This window comes from Hylobates moloch, unplaced genomic scaffold (genome assembly GCF_009828535.3).
Source record: "Hylobates moloch isolate HMO894 unplaced genomic scaffold, HMol_V3 SCAFFOLD_6, whole genome shotgun sequence".
Lineage (NCBI taxonomy): Eukaryota > Metazoa > Chordata > Mammalia > Primates > Hylobatidae > Hylobates > Hylobates moloch.
Genome location: NW_026652281.1, coordinates 131,096,163 through 131,116,430, shown reverse-complemented (window position 1 = coordinate 131,116,430; position 20,268 = coordinate 131,096,163). Strand labels below are relative to the sequence as shown.

The 20,268-nt window shown below is 38.8% G+C and overlaps 2 protein-coding genes across 10 annotated transcripts in view; one reads left to right on the top strand and one right to left on the bottom strand.

Annotated features, from left to right (window-relative positions):
• Nucleotides 1–1,402: 1,402 nt before the first annotated feature.
• MFAP3 (microfibril associated protein 3) lies at nt 1,403–17,963 on the bottom strand. 4 transcript variants are annotated; one of them, XM_032158447.2, is made up of 4 exons: nt 14,492–14,803; nt 12,647–12,702; nt 8,863–9,323; nt 1,403–5,931 (listed from the first exon to the last, which is right to left on the bottom strand). In XM_032158447.2, exons 3-4 carry the CDS (start codon nt 9,155–9,157, stop codon nt 5,138–5,140), a joined length of 1,089 nt encoding a protein of 362 aa, XP_032014338.1. In that variant the 5' UTR covers nt 9,158–9,323; nt 12,647–12,702; nt 14,492–14,803; the 3' UTR covers nt 1,403–5,137. The 4 variants fall into 4 exon arrangements, with proteins under 4 accessions (XP_032014338.1, XP_032014337.1, XP_058296054.1 ...); XM_032158446.2 differs by lacking the exons at nt 12,647–12,702; nt 14,492–14,803 and adding an exon at nt 17,921–17,963; XM_058440071.1 differs by lacking the exon at nt 12,647–12,702.
• The window catches only part of FAM114A2 (family with sequence similarity 114 member A2), a 46,021-nt gene continuing 43,697 nt past the window's right edge, over nt 17,945–20,268 (top strand). The window contains exons 1-2 of one of the 6 annotated variants that reach the window (XM_032158441.2): nt 17,945–18,075; nt 18,494–18,635. The gene's annotated coding sequence lies outside the window, so the exon portion shown is untranslated. Of the gene's footprint in view, nt 18,636–20,268 lie in introns of all 6 variants that reach the window. The other 5 variants (XM_032158442.2, XM_058440068.1, XM_032158440.2 and 2 more) reach the window with 5 other exon arrangements.

Sequence of the window (20,268 nt, the reverse complement as noted above, 5' to 3'; positions counted from 1 at the left end):
CTTCTGGGGGAACCCAAACTAAGACATCTTGTGACCTTGAGGATGAAAGCCACATGCTAAGGATAGAGAGGGGTCTAGAAAGAGCCGAGTCCCTGATGCCAGTTCTTAAGCACCTGCACCGGCCTTGGACTGCCTATCTCTGGATTTGAGAAAAATAAATCTCTTAGCTATGATGATAAGCCACCACAATCAGGTTTCTATGGCATGCAGCCAAATGCAATTCTCAGAGGTGTGGAGGAATTTTTAGTTGACCACAAATGCAAATATAGTCATCAGTTGGACAAGGCTACTAACAAAGCTGACACCGGCTGCATGACTAGCCCCTTACAGTGTGGTAGATCAGAGCTAACACAGTGTTTGCTTATCGGTTGCTGTATTTAATCCTTGTGTTAATTCTGTGAGGTAGACATTATCAATTCCATTTTACTGAACCCGAGAAAGGCTGAAGCCCTTGTCCATGCTTACAAGGCTAGGGGTGAAATCAGGATTTAAAGTCCAGCAATCTTTTGCCATAGGGATATAAAGGCTAGATTTTCATTCTAAGGAGTCTGTGGCATTTAAGTAATGAGTCACACCTCCCATCTGTTGCCTTTGCGTTCTCCTAACACCTTGTGCTTTTCCATGCCTGTTAACCATCACCACTCTTCACCCTGATGGGACTGCAGACTTCTGCTTCTACCAGAGCTAACCCTCCTGCCTGCCAAATCTCACCATAAACTACACACTATAATCACAAGCTCTTCAAAAATGTACCAAATCTTCTCATCTTTTTTTCTCAAGCTCTTGCCTTTGCCAAAAATGATTTACTTCAGAAGAGTAAATTACTGTATTTGGGCCCAGGGAGGATAGTCTGGTATCTGCAGGCCCATTGTGGGCAGGATACCCATCTCAGTGTAGCTCATAGCACTGAAAACATACACAGTGCTTAGGTGTAAATATTTGTAAGGTTAAAGTGGATTCCAGCCATACTGGAATCCAAGTTGAACTCAAATTTACTCCTATGCTGGGGGCTGTGGCTCATGATTGTAATCCCAGCATTTTGGGAGGTCCAGGCAGGAGGGTTACTTGAGATCAGGAGATAGAAACCAGTCTGGGCAACATAACGAGACCCATCTCTACACACACACACACACACACACACACACACACACACACACACACACAAAATTAGCCACGCGCATTAGCGTGCACCTATAATCCTAGCTACTCAGGAGGCTGAGGCAGAATTGCTGAGCCCAGGATGAGACTGCAGTGAGCCATGATCATGCCATCATACACTGGCCTGGGTGACAGAGACTACCCTCTCCCCAAAAAATTACCCATTTAAAATCATTAACATCAAGTTTCATCAAACATACAAATTTTGTCAAACATACAAATGAAACATACACTATAGAAAATATCAAATAGACTATATACTCCATTGAACGTTTAATAAATTATATTCAAGTATGACTTTTTTTAAAAAAGAGACAAAATTATAATGCAAGTATTTATTAAAATGCTGACAATTTAAACATCCTCTGAATCATATGAAATACTTATTTACTTTTGTGAAATGCGTTAATGAAAATCTAGGAGTTTCTATGTAAGGCTGAGCATTTTCAACATTCCTGGCCTAGATGAGAAAAGAATGCATTCTCTTACTGGTACTCAGGAAATATTTATACAATACACTTGGGTTCTACTTGCTGGTGTGTGGAGACTAGGCTAGCACCCATGACTGGCTGGGCTCTAGAAAACAAGCATGTAGTGCTCCTGTGCCATCTGGGACCCAAGAGACAAAAGTCTGATCTAGGGTGAAGCTACATGCAGAGGGTGAAGAGGACTATACCAACAGCCTCACGTGTCTGGAGGAGCAAAAGGAAAGCCGTGCACAGATATTGCTTTGACCTTAAAATATTTGTTAAGTGAGGCAAAAAAGAAGCCAGGAGTCTTCTCACAACCGTTCCAGGTCAGCAATTTCCGAGATATTTCTATCAAGGTAATTAGTAGAAAATATAAATGCGTGCTGGCCCTGACTCAAGAATTAAACCATCATAACATATACATACACAATTTGGAGGACAGGCAGTTATCAAACAGCCTATAAACTCAAGTGGGGCATCAGCTCAATTGATACCTGTCTATCTGGCTTCAGCTGGTAAGGAATCATAAAGATGTTCAAATGTGATTTTTGGTGAATGTATTTCACAAAGCTACCACTTCAGAAGGACACTAAGGTTCACTATATCACAATACATGACAAAATTTACAAATGAGATGACAGAGCTATTTTAAATATATTTTGTAAAGGTATTTTCCACGAACTATAAAATCCAGTGAGACAAAAAGATAATTACACTATAGTTACCATCAAGACTTTTAGACCATAGTTGAAGTTCAAAAGGTTAAAGATTTTAAAAAAAGATAACATGAGGCTTAATAATATATGAAGAGTATTTGATTAGATACAGAAAATATTAGTAAGTGTGGTTTTCTTCCTCTTGAAAAATAGCTTTACGAAGTAATACCAACTCCAATTAAACTTTGACCTACTTTAATTCCTCATCAATGGCACCATAAGCTGGTATACTCAAAGTAAACCAGTTACTTTGGCCACCAAATTGGGCCACCTCTATGTTTCTAAAATAACCAGGATACAATGGAGTAGTGTGCATTTAGTTACTATACAGTATTGTGCAAACTTACAGATTTTAAAAACATTTCCTCCATTTTTCCAAAGTTCTGTTTCTTAGGACTTTGATTTTAAACATGTCTACCTTAGGGTTCCAAATAATAATGTCTCCTATGAGAATATGTGGGGTAAAACCATTCTCTAATTTGACAAGCTATATTCTAAGAGATTACTGCAAACCTGCTATGTTAGGACAGGGTTGAAAGTACTATCTGAAATCTGAGGGATGTTTAGAGGACAGACCCCTGGACAAGGGATTTAAAATTTTTTTTTGGCCAGGCACAGTGGTTCATGCCTGTAATCTCAACACTTTGGGAGGTGAGGCAGGAGGATCATTTGAAGCCATAAGTTCAAGGTCAGCCTGGGCAACAAAGTGAGACCCCCATCTCTACAAAAAATAAAAAAAATTAGCCAGGAAAGGTGGTGCACACCTGTAGTCCTAGCTGCTAGGGAGGCTGAAGCAGGAGGATCGCTTGACCCCAGGAGTTGGAGGCTGCAGTGAGCTATGATTTCGCCAATGCACTCCAGTCTGGGTGGACAGAAAAAAAATTTAACTTTTCCAGAGAAAAGGGAAGGGAAAAAGTGTTCCATAATCCAGGATATGTTCAAGAGCCTTTGCTCTCATAGCCAAATATATAAAAACAATTTTCCTTAAAGAAATACCAGTCTATGAGCCAAGGCAAGCTTTGGCTAAATGATTGGTTAGCTTTTATTTGGCTCTAGAGGTTTCCATGGAAACAGCCTGAGAGACAGAAAAGGCAGCATTATCATCTTTATCCATGATGCCATCTGATAAAACTGCACATTGATTCATTCATGCTATTCAGAGCAGATGTATTACTTCTGATAAGCCTGGACAAAGGGAGGCATGATTTTTATCCGGTCACACTTTGAATTTCCTGTCTTCCTCTGTTGGAAACCTTAAATTAAAATCCTGATAAAACCTCCTCTGAACATTTCCCTCAGGAGCCTCTAGCTGAAGCAATGCTTCAATAATCAGAAGGCAAATGAAGAAACGTGAAGCCCCAAATGGAGCTCCACTGCCAAGTTCTTAAAATTATATGGCACCACGCTTCCTGTAGCTGAAGAAATTGTTTTGAAGAGTATTTACAATTCCATTATATCAGATCTCAGCCAGGCAAGAAATGTCATCTTAAGTGTTTATTGTATACAGTTGAACCAGGTGGCATCATCCATCATTTTTCTTCCTCTTGATGTCTAGATCAGTTGTGTGTGTATTTTAATATGGTAACAGATCCTCACAATTATCCAATCTTATTTCAGGTTAGTGCTTCTCAGAAAGGCTACAAAAGCAGCTATAGCTCAGAATTATGTATCTGAAGTAAACAAAAATAAAAACCTCAACAACAAAATATTAACCAAATAAACAAGATAAAGAGGCATGCAACCTATAGCACCATACTTAAGACCACAAAGGGCAGGGAGGTTGACAGAGGTCTTAAGAGGAATCCAGTTCTGGGTTTTCTCCTAGGATGAGATCCCAAATATAGAACCTATTTGTAGAGTCTAATACTTTTAAAAAGGGAAAGCCTGAGAAATTCTATTAACAGAAATATGAAAATCCATGATTTTCCAGAAGACAGATGATTTGACACTGTTCTTATTTTAAAAGCATCAAAGACGTTATTCCTTAGAAATAAACTGCTCACTTTGGAAGATCAGTTGGGAAATCCCTGCCAACCTCAATGAACTAAAATGATGTCTCAGTAAGTTAAAAAGATGATACACCCCCACCAAGGACCAATTTAATCATGGAAAGTAGTTTACAAATGAGCACTTAGCTCCCTGACATCTGTATAACCACAGAGACATGTGCCACATTGAAAAGATTCAACCTTGCACATATCATTATATGCTCCACATGGCAAAACATCTGAAAAACACTCACATGTTTTTCAAAAACCTCTGTGCATTATGACATTGGTGTGGAAATTTAGATCTCAGCTTAATACTTTCCAAAAGAAGCGAGTAAAAGTCCAGGGAAAGGTTTACTTAGAGATGAGTGAAGATTCTGGTAATTTAAACATGATGGGTTAAGAAGCTATAGAGCTAGAAACAACTTCAGATCTCACCTAATCCCTCATCTTATTGACGGAAAAACTGAAGTCCCAAGTATCAGATCCAACCAATGGAAGAACTGTGACCAGAAGAGAAACCATGGGACTCTTAGTTCAGTGCTTTTCCCATCATGTTTATCTGGGACTCCTTTAAATCTTAGCATGCATAATTTAATCAAGCTCTAAGGAAAATGACTGAAAAGTATCAGATAGGAAAAATGCTGCCTTCTAATGAAGACTTTGGCAATTCACGTTCTGATGTGCTTAATATTAACAAAGGGAAAAACCCCAGTCATCTTTTGGCAAAAATGTTATTTCTTCTAAGAAACAGATTCCTTTTCTGAGAGCTGATTTTGTAGGTACTGGGTTACAGCACTGTAGGTTACAGCTGACAGTTTTCATATGCCCCATCTTTGTAGTTAGAGTTAGATTCTGCAGATCCTATATCATCAGGTGGACTGAAATGACTGCTGCCTTGAGACTCTGTATCAATACTTTTGGTTTCTGACTGAAGGTGGACAGAAACCTGAACCGCTATTTCCTGGCCTTGTTCATTCAGAGAGCCATCATCTGAATCTCCTCCTGGTGAATTACTCCGTCCCATCTCTGGGTTAATGACATAGATGCCACCTTGAGCATTCAAGGCAGGTCTCTCTTTAATTCTTTCACCCAGGTCATCAGGGTCATCCACTCGCACAGCCTCAAACATCTCCTCAACAAAGGCTCGACAGTTTAGAATAAGAGGTGGAAGAGGGACACTTCTTGCCAGTTCTTCAATATAACGAGCAAACTCCATGGTCTTAAATTGTGTGACTTTGGCGAGCTCCAGAGTTTTGGCTGAGGTAATGATGGGGATACGTTTTGCAATCTCAAAGGCCTTCTGAAGTTTCTCAGCCCCTTCAGTTCTAAAGAACTCATTGATGGCCTTCTCAGTCTTGCGAAGATGGCTGCTCATCATGCACAGCCGTGTGACATTCAAGATGAGTGTGATTGTAAAGGCAATCAGGCAAACAATCATGTAATAGACACTCATGTCTCCCGAGGTGAAGATAACACGTAGGGTGACAGAGTAGGAGGCACGAATTGGAGAGGTGACGAAACAGGTATAGAGCCCACGGTCATCAAAAGCTACATTGGTGATGTTTAGGAAGTTATCAGAAACCAACCACTTTCCACCTGATAATCGAACAGAAATGAAAAAAAAAATTATAGCAAAAAGAAGATTACTAAATACGCCCACTGCCTTATCAATATTCCACCTGTTCATCAAAGTACTTTAACTCAACTGATTTGTTAGATTCTACTGTTTGTTTAAATCACATAAAAAAAGGGCAGATTGTGATGTCCAGAGTCAGAATTAATTAGCTTGGATCTTAAAAGGAAATCAAGATCTTCCTTCATGACACTAATAATTAACATAGCTTCCTTTTCACTGCTAGACTTCAAAAGCCTTTCTGTGAAACAGGTATGTCTACAAAATGCTAAATGACTAATCATAAAAAAAGCTTATAGTTTATACATATGTGTCTGTCTACATCACATTGCAACCAATATATTTTCATATATTATGAGGGTATGTCTCAGAAATATAAAACAATGGTTTAAAATAATGATATTTTAAATTTTTATGAGTAATTTTTATTTTCTTCTGTGTTTGCTCACTTTCCATAGTGAACTTATTTAACAAGAAGAAATTATTAAAAAAAATCCTAGCAATTTAATGCATTTGTTCAATTAACTGCCTAATCTGGTATGCCTTGCACATATCAATTTTTTTTGTTGTTAAGAAACTTTTGTTGATGGTGATATCTTGATTTTCTGGCAAGAGTAACTGAAGCACAGGCCAAAAAATGCATCTCACAAGTCATGGTAAATGAAAAGCTTGGCAAAAAGAATAAAGTTGCCCTTAAGATGCCTATGCTTCCTTCTATTTTCAACCAACCTAAAACATACTGCCTCTCTTCCACACGTGAAGGTATTTTCATTCAGGGAACATGTATATAGAAGTATACAAGAGTAAGCAAAGCAAAGCATATTGACTACCCATCTTGATTCAACATCCTGCAATAACTTGGCTCTGCCTGCATAATTCCTACTTTTGTGATACATTCCCAAAGCACTCTGTGCTTTAACTATGAAAGCCATTCAAAGATGTGAAGGATGGGCTAACCTGCACTGTGGGGATGCATTCCAATGACTAGAGGTGGTGTCCCAGGGGAGGTTAGCAGACTGCTTGTTAAGCACTACTTGAGTGCCCAATCTTCAAAATCTCTTTCATCCCCAAGATTCTATGGTTCTGGATTATTTTAGTGGCACATAAATTAGTAAGCACTCTGGATTTTGTACATTTTCATCATCATCCAAACTTATCTCAATCCTACAGGTATTAATATATTTAAAAGCCATCATTTCACTAATACAAAAAGAGGAAAACATGTAGTTATGAATATAGCCATTTTCCATAAGCTTCTGTTCTATGAACTTACAGCTATGAAAACGACACCATTTGAATCCAAGGTATGATGAACTACGAAGACTCCATTCATCAACCATTGCACTACAACCACAATCTAAACTCTAGCTCACTTGCTGATAATAGCTCAAGATTTATGAACCTTATACTAGACTGACATGCTCTTTAAACTCCTCTCACTTGAGATTCATAAAATTTAATACAATTTTCCAGAGCTGCTGCTGAAAGCATCAATGATAGATGTTAGTGGTTTTCAAAGTAAAGGCAAAATAGAAAAATAAAACTGCCATTCCACTTGGCTGGTCTTGTTTTAACCTAAGTCTTCGTTTATGCAGTCAGTCTACAGTGATGATACTGAATGAATAATTCAAATCTCAGAGGTGTTTGGTCAGGATATCATAGAGCCCAGAGAAGATAGGAGTCTGGTTCAGTGGGTCCAAATATGGAACCCCAAATCATGTTCAAAGTACACATTCCAGGTATCACTCTAATTCAATAGTTATGTATTTTAAACACGCTGATTAAAAATACTCTAACAATTCAAACTCTTCAATCCCTTGGTGACTAGTCACTCAGTCTATAGATTAAAATATTTAGTGCATATGTCTGAAGGAAGTATCACCTGTCTCCTTTTGTATTTTCCAGCCTAATATGAATAACCAATATCCTTTTATATTTCAAAAGGCTACATTATCTTCCTAACAAAAAAATTTCTGAAAGTGTAGCTTGTGGGGATCTTAGAATTTAATCTTCATCCCTTTGGCTTTTCATGGTGATTTCTTTTTGAGGTCCATTATAACTCAAGTACTCATCAAAAAGATCTTTATAACAGAACACTGGTTAGGAGTAGTCTGGATTAAGATATATTCACAGATCCATGAATAGGAAAACTAAATAAAAATCTGTCAAAAAGTAGACCTTGAACACATTATCACTATGTTCATGCGATTTTTAAGACAGAAACAAAAAATGCAAAAAAAAAAAATTTCTCTTTTCCAGTAAATTAAGGTATAGAATACAAAAAAAAAAAAAAAAAAAGAGCTGGAAGGGCTTACAAGTTCCATAGTGCCCTTTTAATTCTCTGAGACCTGACGTCAAAGTTTTATGCACAGATTGATACTCATTTTCAAAAATGTCCTGGATTTCCTCTAAAGTTTATAGTAACTAATTTCAGAGCAAAACTTTTTTATTTATAACAAATTTCTTAAGTCTAGCCAAAACCCTTCTGGATGTATTCACACAGGGCCACCACACTGTACTATTGACATAGTAGTCTAGCCGAAGGGTGCTCCTAGAGTTGTGTTGTATACCACCCGTACAGCTGTATGCAGCAGCCCTGATTTACTCTACCTTCAATGAAGAAGAAAACCAACTGATCAGAAGGAGAGAAAATAGCTAATTGTCATCATGTGAACATCTTTTAAATTTACAATGATTTGTTTTTTTTCTTCTTCTGGTTAAACAATTATAATTAATTTGCTTTTTCTGATAGGTACAACACTCCAGACCTTTCAAATGTTTTAAACTATTCACCTTGGCACCTTATCTTTGAGACTTCTTATTTAATGTGTTAAAAAATAAGAAGACAGAACAGGAAATGAGTAACCTTGATTAATTATACCCTGACCAGTTACCTCTGCCTCTGCCATCCAGTTGCTGTCCTTTTGAATTGTGCCAATGGACATCTTCATAGTGACTGGCCGTGAGAAGACACTCAATTGAAACGCTAGTTCCCTCTTTGGCTATGATGACATCATCATCCGAGTGGGAACTTGCTGAGAGTTCAAAGCTTGAGGGAAAGGATGCATTGTAAGAACTACGATTTGCTTCCAGTAAAACCATTTGGTTGAAGTCCACATCTTCCAAAACAAAAGCAGCTGGCACAATAATACTTGCCACTAAAGTGAATAAGCAACAATGTAGCTTCATGGGAAAATGGAAGAAAATCTTGTTTTGATTTGGAGAACTCAAAAACTTCTATACTACAACAAGAGCACAGCGGGTAATTTATTGCATGGTAGAGAAATTTTCCAATCAAGTGGTAGATCCAGTTATATTTTCTAGTCTTCAAGTTTAAAAGATGTGAGTAGAGAACCTAAAAGAAAGCCAGACACAAAGTTTAACCAACCGAGATTCATAATGGAGTGAAAGTGTGTATGTTCCAGAAATGAATAGATGTGAATTAGAATAATTGGTGCTGACACTGGGGAGTAATTAGAGAGAACAGTACCTAAAAATCTCACACAGAGACAGCAGAAAAAGCAATGAATTGGGAAATAGCAGACCTAGATTTTGGTGCTAGCTTTGCTACTAACTAGCTGTACGACCTTGGCAAGCAGCATTCTCTCTGGGTTTCTGTTTTCTCATCTGTCAAATAAGGGACTGGATGAGATAATCTCTAAGGACTCTTCCAGTTCTGAAATGCCATGATTCTATTTCATTCTGACAAATTTTATGCAACAGGGAGCCAATGAAGGCTAAAATATTTATCTTAATGATCTTTGATTTCAACCTGCACCATTACCATCTGTTGTTATATCAATAATGTAAATCAACTGGCATATCATAATCATAACCATGGAGCTCAAAATTTGAGTAATTCAAGTACAAAGATACGTTACATATAAATAATGCAGGGACACCTGAGGTGGGTTGTTTTAACACTGGAAAGAAAACTGCACTTACTGCATACATATAAATAGAGTTATTGACTTCTAAAGCTATGGAACCTCCTTTATGGGCAAGAACGTTAGACAACAGAATTTTCTTTTAATAGTTTCTCCAATACCAAGAGACAAGTACAGTGTATTTAATAGTTTGTAAGGATACCAAATTTCTAGCTCAAACTCTGTAAACTTAACTAAGGGAGGAACTGACATCTTAAGTGTCTAGTTAGTAGAAATGCAAATGTAAAACTACAGTGACAGATTGTTAGACAAATTTAAAAGAAGAGCAAAATATCATGAATAAAAGGCAAAATAACATCCTAGTCCAAAAGTCTATGTATTTATGATCACCTTCCTGGTAATTTGACTCCCCCTTTAAGCCACCAACTCTCAAATAAAAAATTCAGCTTTTATTTCTATAAAATATGGGATGAAATAGCTTTATGTCTTATAAAGCCCCAAGACAATTAGTCTTGGAAATGACATTTACTCTCCTTTATATTTATATGAAGGCTGCTTGATCACAGAACATAAAAAGCAATGAATCACTGTATTTTGCCATTAAATATCTCAAAGTCTAAATTACAATACGGTGCAAATGCCATTTAATTTTCATTAGCCCTTGAAAGGATGATTGAATGGTGACAAATACTTTTCTAAATCTTTAAAATTTAAGGAAGGAGTATACAGAGTAAAATAAAAAACCTTCAGACTTTGGCTATACGTGACACACTAAACGTGTTTATTTCCATTTCCTCCTAAAACCCCACTAAATAAGGACACTAAAGGAAACAAAGACTTAGGCAGAGAGGGGATTTTGCAAGTAATACAATCTAATTGATTCAGTGCACAGTGATTTGCTTCTTACGATATGCTACAAGTTAGTAGGAGAATCTAGCTTAGAACACGGTCTCTTTTTTAAGAGGGGGTGATGGGTAGAAACAATGGAAATAACATTTATTGAATGACTGCCATAAGCCAAGCACTGTGCTAGGGGCTTGACATGTAAGTTTCCAAGTTCTTTTTCACTACAAAATATATAGCAATTGGGACATAATTTTGTACTTTATTCTAGATTAGTGGTTCTCAATAGTGATAGGCTATGAGTGTGCTGAAAAAATGCTCCAGGCTTTCCCCAAAACTTTGATTAGGAGTTCCTATAGCTTCATCCATGGCAGCATTTTCCAAACTTCATTCATTCCTTCTCCTGTCATTTTTGTTTGTTTGTTTTTACTATATCCATGAACCAAATTATCGTCATTTCTGCTTTTCTTTTAAATCAACTCATTTTATTTTTACTTTCACATTTATTTAAAAAGGAAACTCTACATCAGTTCTGTGGACAAAAGTAACCGTACACATAAACATAATGAAAACAAAGAAGTGTTATTAGCTTCCAGAGATACTACTGCCTGCTTAAGGCTCTGAGCTGGAGGCTTGCTCTCTCCGTAGTAAAACCAAAACCAAAACAAAAAGCCCCCCACAACTCCAGTTTATTTTAATGCCACTTCATTTCTTATCCTGCCATCTCCTTCCTTTCTACTCTTCCCCACCACTGAGTTTTAGATCGGAAGGATACATTTTCATATATTGAAGAGTATCTATTGAGCACCTACCATGTGCCTATCTACTGCCCCATAGACACTGTCTCGGCCTCCACGAAGCTCAGCCTGGCAGACGATGGACACTAACTACATATATACAAAATACACTCAATGTTACCCAAGGGAAAATACAGATGCTACAGGAGGACCAAACACGGGGAGTTAATCTCATCATGGAAAGCCTCTGAGAAAGTGAGGTGTGCAATACCTATTATTCAGGTGCAGGACCTATAGAATAAAGAGGAATAAAAATTGGGAGGAAAGCACTCAAGGTAGAGGGCCAGGGGACAGGGAAAAAGGAGACGGGTCACTGGTCAGGAGTTGTTCACAAAAAACAGCTAAAAAATTGTGGTAAAGACAGGCAGTGGCCAAAAATGCTACGTCTGATTCCTGATTCTGGAGAGGAACTAACTGGGCCAACGGTGAAACTGGAGATGGACTCTGGAAGCTGCAGTGGCTGAAGTGAGTGAGGGAGATATTCGTCCATGATGAAGAGGTCAAACAACTGAGAGGCTCAAACGTGGGCAGATCACCTGGGGGTATGGTCACATCTCCCCAGGATCAAAGTAGCTAGTGTAGAAGAAACTGGAAAGGAAATGGACTTGGTCTTCCTGCTCTGAGATTCAGGAACTTCAGCAGAATGAACAGCTATTATAGGCGAGGGCTGCAGGGCAATCAGTGTCCTCACCAACACAAGGCTTGGCAAAGCATAACTGCCACATGGAATTCTGCCTTCCCGCAAACTTCCTGAACCTCCTATCAAGGCCTTAGCTATTCCTCCTACATAAATTCAGAGTATAGCTGTATAAAGGATGGCTTCTCCTTCACCCCAGAGCCCTCCCCACCTACCGTACTCATCTGGCGCTGGTATATGCTGCTCTGTACTGCTAGGCAGTTTATCCCATCTCACCTACTCCTTAAGGAAAAGGCCTATATTTTTTATTGCTGTACGTCATAACTAGCACATGCTCAATAAATATTGATGGAGATTAGTTTAAATTTGATTCAGTATGGGACAGATCTTTATAAATTGAATAATGTTATGCAACAGGGATTATAATTGTTCAAATTGACATACAGTTACCTATTATAAATTCTCTGAAACAAAAACAGTCAATGCTAACAATCTTGGAAGACCTTAAAAGTACCTAATTAAAGGCATTCTTCTGACTCCCAACCTGACATCTTCATTTACCATCTTGTCCTAGAGGATAATGGTAGGAATAAAAGATCACCAAGTGCAGTTTCCAAACCAGGTTGAATATCACAATTGTCAGGAGAGCTTTTTAAAAACATGGATTCCCAGGTCCCAACCCAGAACAAGTGAGTAAGAAACGCTGTGTTTGCACCTTGGAATTTATGACTTTTAATTGGCCCCCCGGGTGTTTCTGAGGCACTGGATTCATGTACTGCATCTAAGGGCCACTAATACAGTTCCTCAATTTCCTCTACAACTGACCTGCAGAATGGTACTCCAGGCTATTTGAATATTTCCAATGAGAGATATAATCACTCACATTCCATTCTAGATTTGGATTACTCTAGACCAGCAAAATTGAAGGTTTCTAATAAAAGCAGGGTAGCAGAGAGGTTCAGAGTATAGGATTCGAATACAATCTCTGACTCTAACCAGTCTTGCAACTTTTATAAATGACTTAATCTCCCTGTCTCAGCCCCTCATCTTTAAAATGGGCAAAATAACAGAATCTATTCTCACAGGATTATTGCAAAGTCTGAATGAGGTAGTATACATACCAAGAACAGATTTCAAAAAGGAAAACCAAAGTGTCACCTTCTTGTTATCAGTTAAAAAGGGCTATACTATGTTTGTGGATGAAGTTACTTCGTAAAATTTTTTATTACCTTTTTTTCCTTTTTTTTTTGTGTGTGTGTGATGGAGTTTCGCTCTTGTTGCCCAGGCTGGAGTGCAATGGTGAGATCTCGGCTCACTACAACCTCCGCCCCCCCGGGTTCAAGCGATTCTCCTGCCTCAGCCTTGCAAGTAGCTGGGATTACAGGCACGCGCCACCACGCCTGGCTAATTTTTTGTATTTTTAGTAGAGACGGGGTTTCTCCATGTTGGACAGGCTGGTCTTGAACTCCCGACCTCAGGTGATCTGCCCACCTCGGCCTCCCAAAGTGCTGGGATTACAGGCGTGAGCCACTGTGCCCAGCCTATATTACCTTTCTTCAGCATTAATAAATAAAAATGTAATAGATAAGTGTAACTCTCAAGTTTAATCCAACTCCTTTTTCATCTTTTAGGTATACAGAATGTAAGCTTTGCTAGGATCATAAAGAATCAGAAATGTAGATGATTTTACCCCAGAAAACCATGTTGAATATTGACTATATTATTTTAAAAAAAGAGAAGTCTATAGCTGTCACCCCTAACAGATTGTCTTGTTGCTCCTGCCAACTTCTGAGGGAAGAAATATTTCCATTCTGTTCCAATTTTCAACACAAATAAGGAAGTAATATGGCTGATTTCCGTTCTGGTGACTCAATATTAAGTTGGCTGAGGAAACTGATGTTTGCAGAAATAGTTCTGGGAAAATGCAAAGCAGGGAAACACACTGATGCCCAGGTGGTATTTTTTTTTAAAACTCCAATTATATTGGGATATTAGTGCTTCATTCTCTATAATCAAATGTGTTCTAGGCTGCATTTACAGCTCATCCACTCTTCTCTGCCTGCACTGTCACACTTGGAAAATGGACCAGTTCCTACAGCAGGCACACAAATTGACAAAGCAGCATTCTGAATTGGCAAAGGGGAGAAAAAGCAAATGAAGAGCAGATTGTTAGCACTACCCTATCCTTTGCAAAGAATAAACACAAAGTTGTTCTGCCTAGACTCAAGCATTATTATAGGGATCTGTAACTAAAAAAGGTTAGTGATATTCAAACAGAAATCACTATCTTGAGGGCCATTTACTCAAAAGTTTCTAATTAAAATAGCCTTTATATTCCTATCTTGGAGCTATCACATACCTCATAACTAGCATTTGGTCAGTCTGAGCTCAAACTTCAACATAATCTTCTGGCACCTGGAAAAACATCTTCTGTATTTATCAGAGCTTTGCTTGAAACCCAAGATTATTTCAGTTATACCCGAAACTTATATCCTTTTTGCCGTAGTTATTTGCTGAATAGCTACTGGATGCAAATGACAAAAACATTAATGAAACAGGCTTAGATTCATGATCTTCCCAGGCCATTTTTCCCCCTCTATAGCCTGAAACATCTCTATTTGAAACTCAGTCTAGTTAAAACAGAACTCCTCTTACCCTCAGATCTACTTGTTCAGCTTATGAACAGCTTAGATAATAGCCAGACAATTCTTCCAGTTTTGCAGTATCAAAATTGTAAGACAATCATGGCTCAGTGGTTAGGAGAATGGGCTCTAGAGTTAAGGTGCCTGATCCTACCCCTGGGTGAAGCCATAGGCTTGCAAGGCCTTAGTTTCCACATTTATTAAATAAAATAATATTAACAGTAACTGCCTCATAAGGTAGTTTTGAGGATAAGATGAACTAATGTGGGTAAATTATAAATATATGCTATTGTTATTATTCCACATCCTACACGTTTTTCAGATAAGTCCTATTGTCCTTCTCCTACGTCATATCTTTTTATCTCACCTGGGTATACCACACTATCCCTTTAATTTCAGAATGGATCTCCTTAACTCCATTTTTACCTCTATGAACTATCCAAACACTGTGACACTCAGAATTGGTCCTAAACACAAATCTGAGCAATTCAGGGTAATTTTACAATCTACTGGTGATTTCTCACTGCCCATGAGATAAGCTTAAAATTCCAATCTGGTATTGTAATGCTCCAAGAATAGATTCAGGCAGCAGAACAGAAAGTCATGAGAAGCCCAGAGGTGCCTCTATGTACGATAATTGCTTGCAGGAGGAATGAATGGATTTAAACATTAAGTCTGGTCTTTAGCTTTACCTCTATCACAAATTAGCTATGATGTGCTCTGGTGGTCTTAGTTTCCTCACCTAGAAGCTGATTATCACTATCATTCATTTCTTTGCTTAAATCCTATAATCTACTCAGCTTTCCTGCCATGGCTGAAAGCGTAAACTACGCTTGTTTTACTCTATTCTCTTTAAATAACTTTTCACCTTACTAGTTGTTCCTTTTTCTTAAAAATCTTTCTGCCCCTTCCCATCAATATCTTTCTGGGGGAAACTGTACCCTCTCTATAATATTCAACTCTTAATTTCATCTTATTCAGGAAGCCCTCTCACGCCCACCCTCTTGTCAGATGAGTTGTTTTTTTTTTTTTTTTTGCTCTGTCAGTCCCCTAGCACATTAAGAGTATGCTATTGTAAGACTTACCAGTTTTCCTCTTAGCAGTTAGTTATCCGTTCAAAAGACTGTAAGCTTATGAATGAGAGTCTAAAAACCTTCTGTCCTTAGCACAGGGCCACTGCCTGTGGCAAGTGCTCAAAATTTTGAGTTCAGACACTCATCGACTTGGCAGTGTGAAAGGTGTCTGCTACAAACTTATTAACTTTCCAGAGCTTCAGGCTCTGGAAACTATTGATGGAGAGAGGTGAAGATAAGGAAAGAAACCTATCTTGAGTTTTAGTAGGCAGAACACTCTAGAGAATCATTTGACTGGTTTTCTCACTCTGTAATTTTTAGACCATTTATATCAAATTAATCTGTGGTGCTTGTTAAAGATGCAGATTTCTTGACCCCACAGACTTATTGAATTGGGATCTCTAGGGGATGCCTGGGCATCTGCATTTTTAATGTGTATAGGTTTATTGATTTACAAATCAAACTCATATTTCTTTTACTGGCATGACAATCACTGTAATTCAGTGTAATTCTCAAAAGTGCGGTGCAGGAACTCCTGGGTGTCCCTGACACTGTTTCAAAACAATTTACATAATATTAGGACATATCCCTTTTTCACTCACATTCTCACACAATATGGTGCAATTTTCTAGAGGTACATGATGATTGACATTGTAAGAGAATGAAGGTAGAAGTTACAAAAATCTAGCTGTCTTTTATTCAGCCAGACATTAAAGAGATTTGTAACAATGTGAAACAATGCCATTCTCAATAATTTTTCGTTTTGGAAAATATCCTTTATAGAAATGCTATTTATGTTAACATATAATGAGTTTATTTTAAAATGAATAACCTTTTTTGAAAGTTGTTTCCTAAAATAGTAAATATTGATAGCTATTATAAACAAAAACGCTTTGAAGTTCTCAATAAATTTTAAAAGTATAAAGAAATTCTAAGATCAAAAAGTTTGAGAACTGCTGCCACAATTATCAGCAGCATTTAAAAAATAAGTGGCTTCCCAGGATTCCATACTTTAGCCCCAAATTCTATGCATTTTCCATTACAACAGAAAATCAGAGGAAATGATCCATTTTATATTTAAGCAGGTTTTTTTTGTTGTTGTTTTTTGGAATTTTAACAAGCTTCCAGGTGATATTGATGAACCTAAATTTAGAGAACCATTGTCAAAAGCAAAGGAAAATATCTTAAGAGTTTTAGAAGTGACAATTACTCTTACCTGGGAATTAAGATGATAATTCCGAGGGCATTAAATGGAGTTGGAAAACATGAGTTCTTAAAGGCTAAGTCCCTTCACCTCTCTGGGATTCAATTTTTCCTATCTGTACAATAAGACTGATTTCAATCTTCCTAGCTCTGTCAGTCTGGATTTCATGCATTTTCACTGCTCAACGGCAATAGAAGAGCTGCATCTTTCTGATGAGGGCCCAGGAGTAATCTTAAAGTCATAAATCAGATCATGTCACTCATCTGCTTAGAAACCTTCAATGGTTTTCCACTGGGTTCCAAATAAAAATCAAACTCTTCATCCTTGCTCACAAGCCTTACAAGATTTGGGCTCAAGTCCCTTGCCTCATCTCTCTCCATTCTCACCTTGCTCCTTTTGCTGTAGCCAGTGGCCTTTGTCTTTTCCTTGACTTTGCTAAGTTTGTTCCCACTCTATGGCCTTTGCACGCGCTATTCTGCCTGGAATGCTCTATTCCAGATTTTCATACGGCTTATTACTCTCCCACTTCGTTCCATCACATTATCCAGTCTAAATTTCTTTACAGCACTTACTACCACCTTAGATAATCCTGTTTGTTGACTTGTTTATAATCTGCTTCTCGCACTGCTTGAGAGCAGGGCCCTTCCGTTCGTTGACTGATGTGTGCCTGGAGCCCAGGGCAGTGCCTGGCAGGTATTTGGCTCTCAGTAAGTGTTCGATGACCCAACTCCCGCACCCAAGCCAGACTTTCAAAAGGATGGCAAACATTTTCGCCTCCTGCACCCCCGACCCCAAGCCACAGGCTACGACTCACGCCTCAGCGCTCCTAGTAGCCCCCTTGCAGCGACCCCAACCAAGCAGTCACCTACCCGACCGCCGTCTAGCTCCTTCCGGCCTCAGCGGCGGCTTAACCCGGAAGTTTTCTCCGACACACCGGCCCGCCTCTGCGCTGAAGGAGCAGTTCCGGGGCAGTAGGAACGCGGAGTCGGCTGCGGTGACTGTGCTGAGGGTGGCGGTCGGATAGGTGCGGAGCTTCCTGGACGAGGCAGGAGGGGTGCGAGGTTCAGGGGCAGGGCCCGGGCAGCCGAAGTCGTTAGGGAGGCGGTGACCTGACGGTGGGCGGCGGACATCTCGCGGCAGGGTTGAGGGCTGTGAAAGCGCTTTAGTGATCGAAGCGCTACGTTTGTGTGAGGAATTCTTGTTGTCAGCGCCTGAGAACTTAGTTGGGAGCGGACGTTTACACAGGATCTCTCGTTTGGGACACATTCTTGGATGTGGGAAGAAGTGAGAGCGCGTGTTTGCTCATCTAGAGACAGCCGTATTAATAACGATAGGTTACAAACCATCACTACACCAACTGATAGCAGCTGTTAACCTGTGGGCGGTTACGTGTCGGTCACTGTTCCAAGCCCCTCACATACCGCGTCATTGAATCTTTATAGGGACCCAGAACCCCATTTGACAGATGAGGAAACGGAGAGGCAGACAGGTGACCTGACTAACCCGCAATCGCTGCAGGACAGGAAGAAAGTCAACTCCGGAGCCCGTGCTCTTAGCTACTAAGCTGTACTGCTCTTCATTTTGGTAAATGGGGCGGAGGGAGTGTATATATACGTAATATATATGTGTGTGTGTAAGCGTATGCGTTTTTATTAAAAATATGGCTCAGCCGTATTTATTTCCAGTTATTGGAATCTTTCTCCTCCAATTGGGAAAATAACTGGAGAAGAAACCACAATTATTTCTACACGCTTACTACACAATGCCTGGAAGACTTACAAAAACACTAAATAGTGCAGTTCCACGTACTTGGTGTTTATTCCCTTTTTTTTTTAACCTTTCTCCTAGATTATGAATGAGTTGAGGAAAGAGATGGTACAGTCATTCTAATAACGATAGTAATGATAATATAAACAACCATCACCATAAAAATTCTCTTCTGGCTTAGCTCAAATATCTGGCACAAATGAATGAATAGAGATAACCAGTATTTAATATTTTAGTAAAGGGACTGTTTTGGCCGGGCATGGTGGCTCACGCGTGTAATTTTAGCACTTTGGGAGGCTGAGGCAGGGGAAGATTGCTTGAGGCCAGGCCTAGGGTTCAAGACCAACCTGGCCAACATAGCGAGACCCTGTCTTTAAAAATATATTTTGGAGTATGTCCTTCCAGTCTTTCATGGAATTATATGAATTTATGTAATGTGTATATTATATATTCTACATATAGTATACTGTATATATTTATGATGATGATAATGATGTGTTGCAACCTGGAGAGAGCATAAGGAAAAGATAGGAAACATTTATTCATATACACAAAACATTAATTGAACTTTGTGCAAAAACTGTCTCGTCTTTCCTATTAGATAGGCCCTTGGAGTGAATGGCTTACATTAGTTCTCTATCTCCACAGGTACTGTGGTACTACTTGGTATGTAGTAGGTACTCAAAAAATGTTTGCGAGTGAGTGAATGGCTACTTTTAAGTTGGTTTGTATGTCAGTGAGTAGTTGTATCTGGATTTTTTCTCTATGTGTTTTGGAAATGTATAATGTGTTTATATTATATACCCATATATTCTGAACTCTATAGTGTTGTCTTAATCTACCTTTCTAGCTTCATGCCTTCCCATTGTTCTTCTCTCTGCCATAGTAACTACTCCCTAATGTAACTATTCATATTCCATACTGTCAGACCTCAGGCGTTTGGCTGTACCCACATGTTGTTTCCATATCCTTGAATCCTGTCATTGGCATCATCATCTGTCAAAATCATAAGCTGCTTTTAAGGCAGGTGTTGCCAACTCAGATGCCTACAGAGGTTAATCAGGTAGCATAATTTGAGGGAAGTGGATTTGTGTGGGGGATTGTAGGGAGCTGGAGAGCAACTGCCCCAGCTAAAAGGGCCCAGCAGCTATTTGGCACAAGCTGGTTATTACAGAGTTGAATGTGGGCCCAGTATTGCTAGATCTTTCAATTTTACAAGTGAGAAGTTGGAAGCCTGTATTTTTTTATGAAGTCTGATTTTTAAATGTTGGCAACTAGTTTTTGCAAAGTTTAAATCCTGTGCAGGCCAAATAAAAACATCTGTAGGCTGGATTTGGCACTCAAATTCCCAGTTTGCTCTAGGCTTATTTCAGGTACTTTGTTCATGAATTACATTGTCTGATTCTAACGGAGTTCTGTTTTTTTTTTTTCAGCATTTTGTGTGTTGGAT

Bases quoted from the DNA above. Each gene is read 5' to 3' on its own strand.
- MFAP3 (XM_032158446.2), bottom strand. From the start codon at position 9,157: ATGAAGCTACATTGTTGCTTATTCACTTTAGTGGCAAGTATTATTGTG. The intron at 5,932-8,862 runs GTAACTGGTCAG...TTCGATTATCAG, and splicing joins ACTGGATGGCAGAGGCAGAG to GTGGAAAGTGGTTGGTTTCT.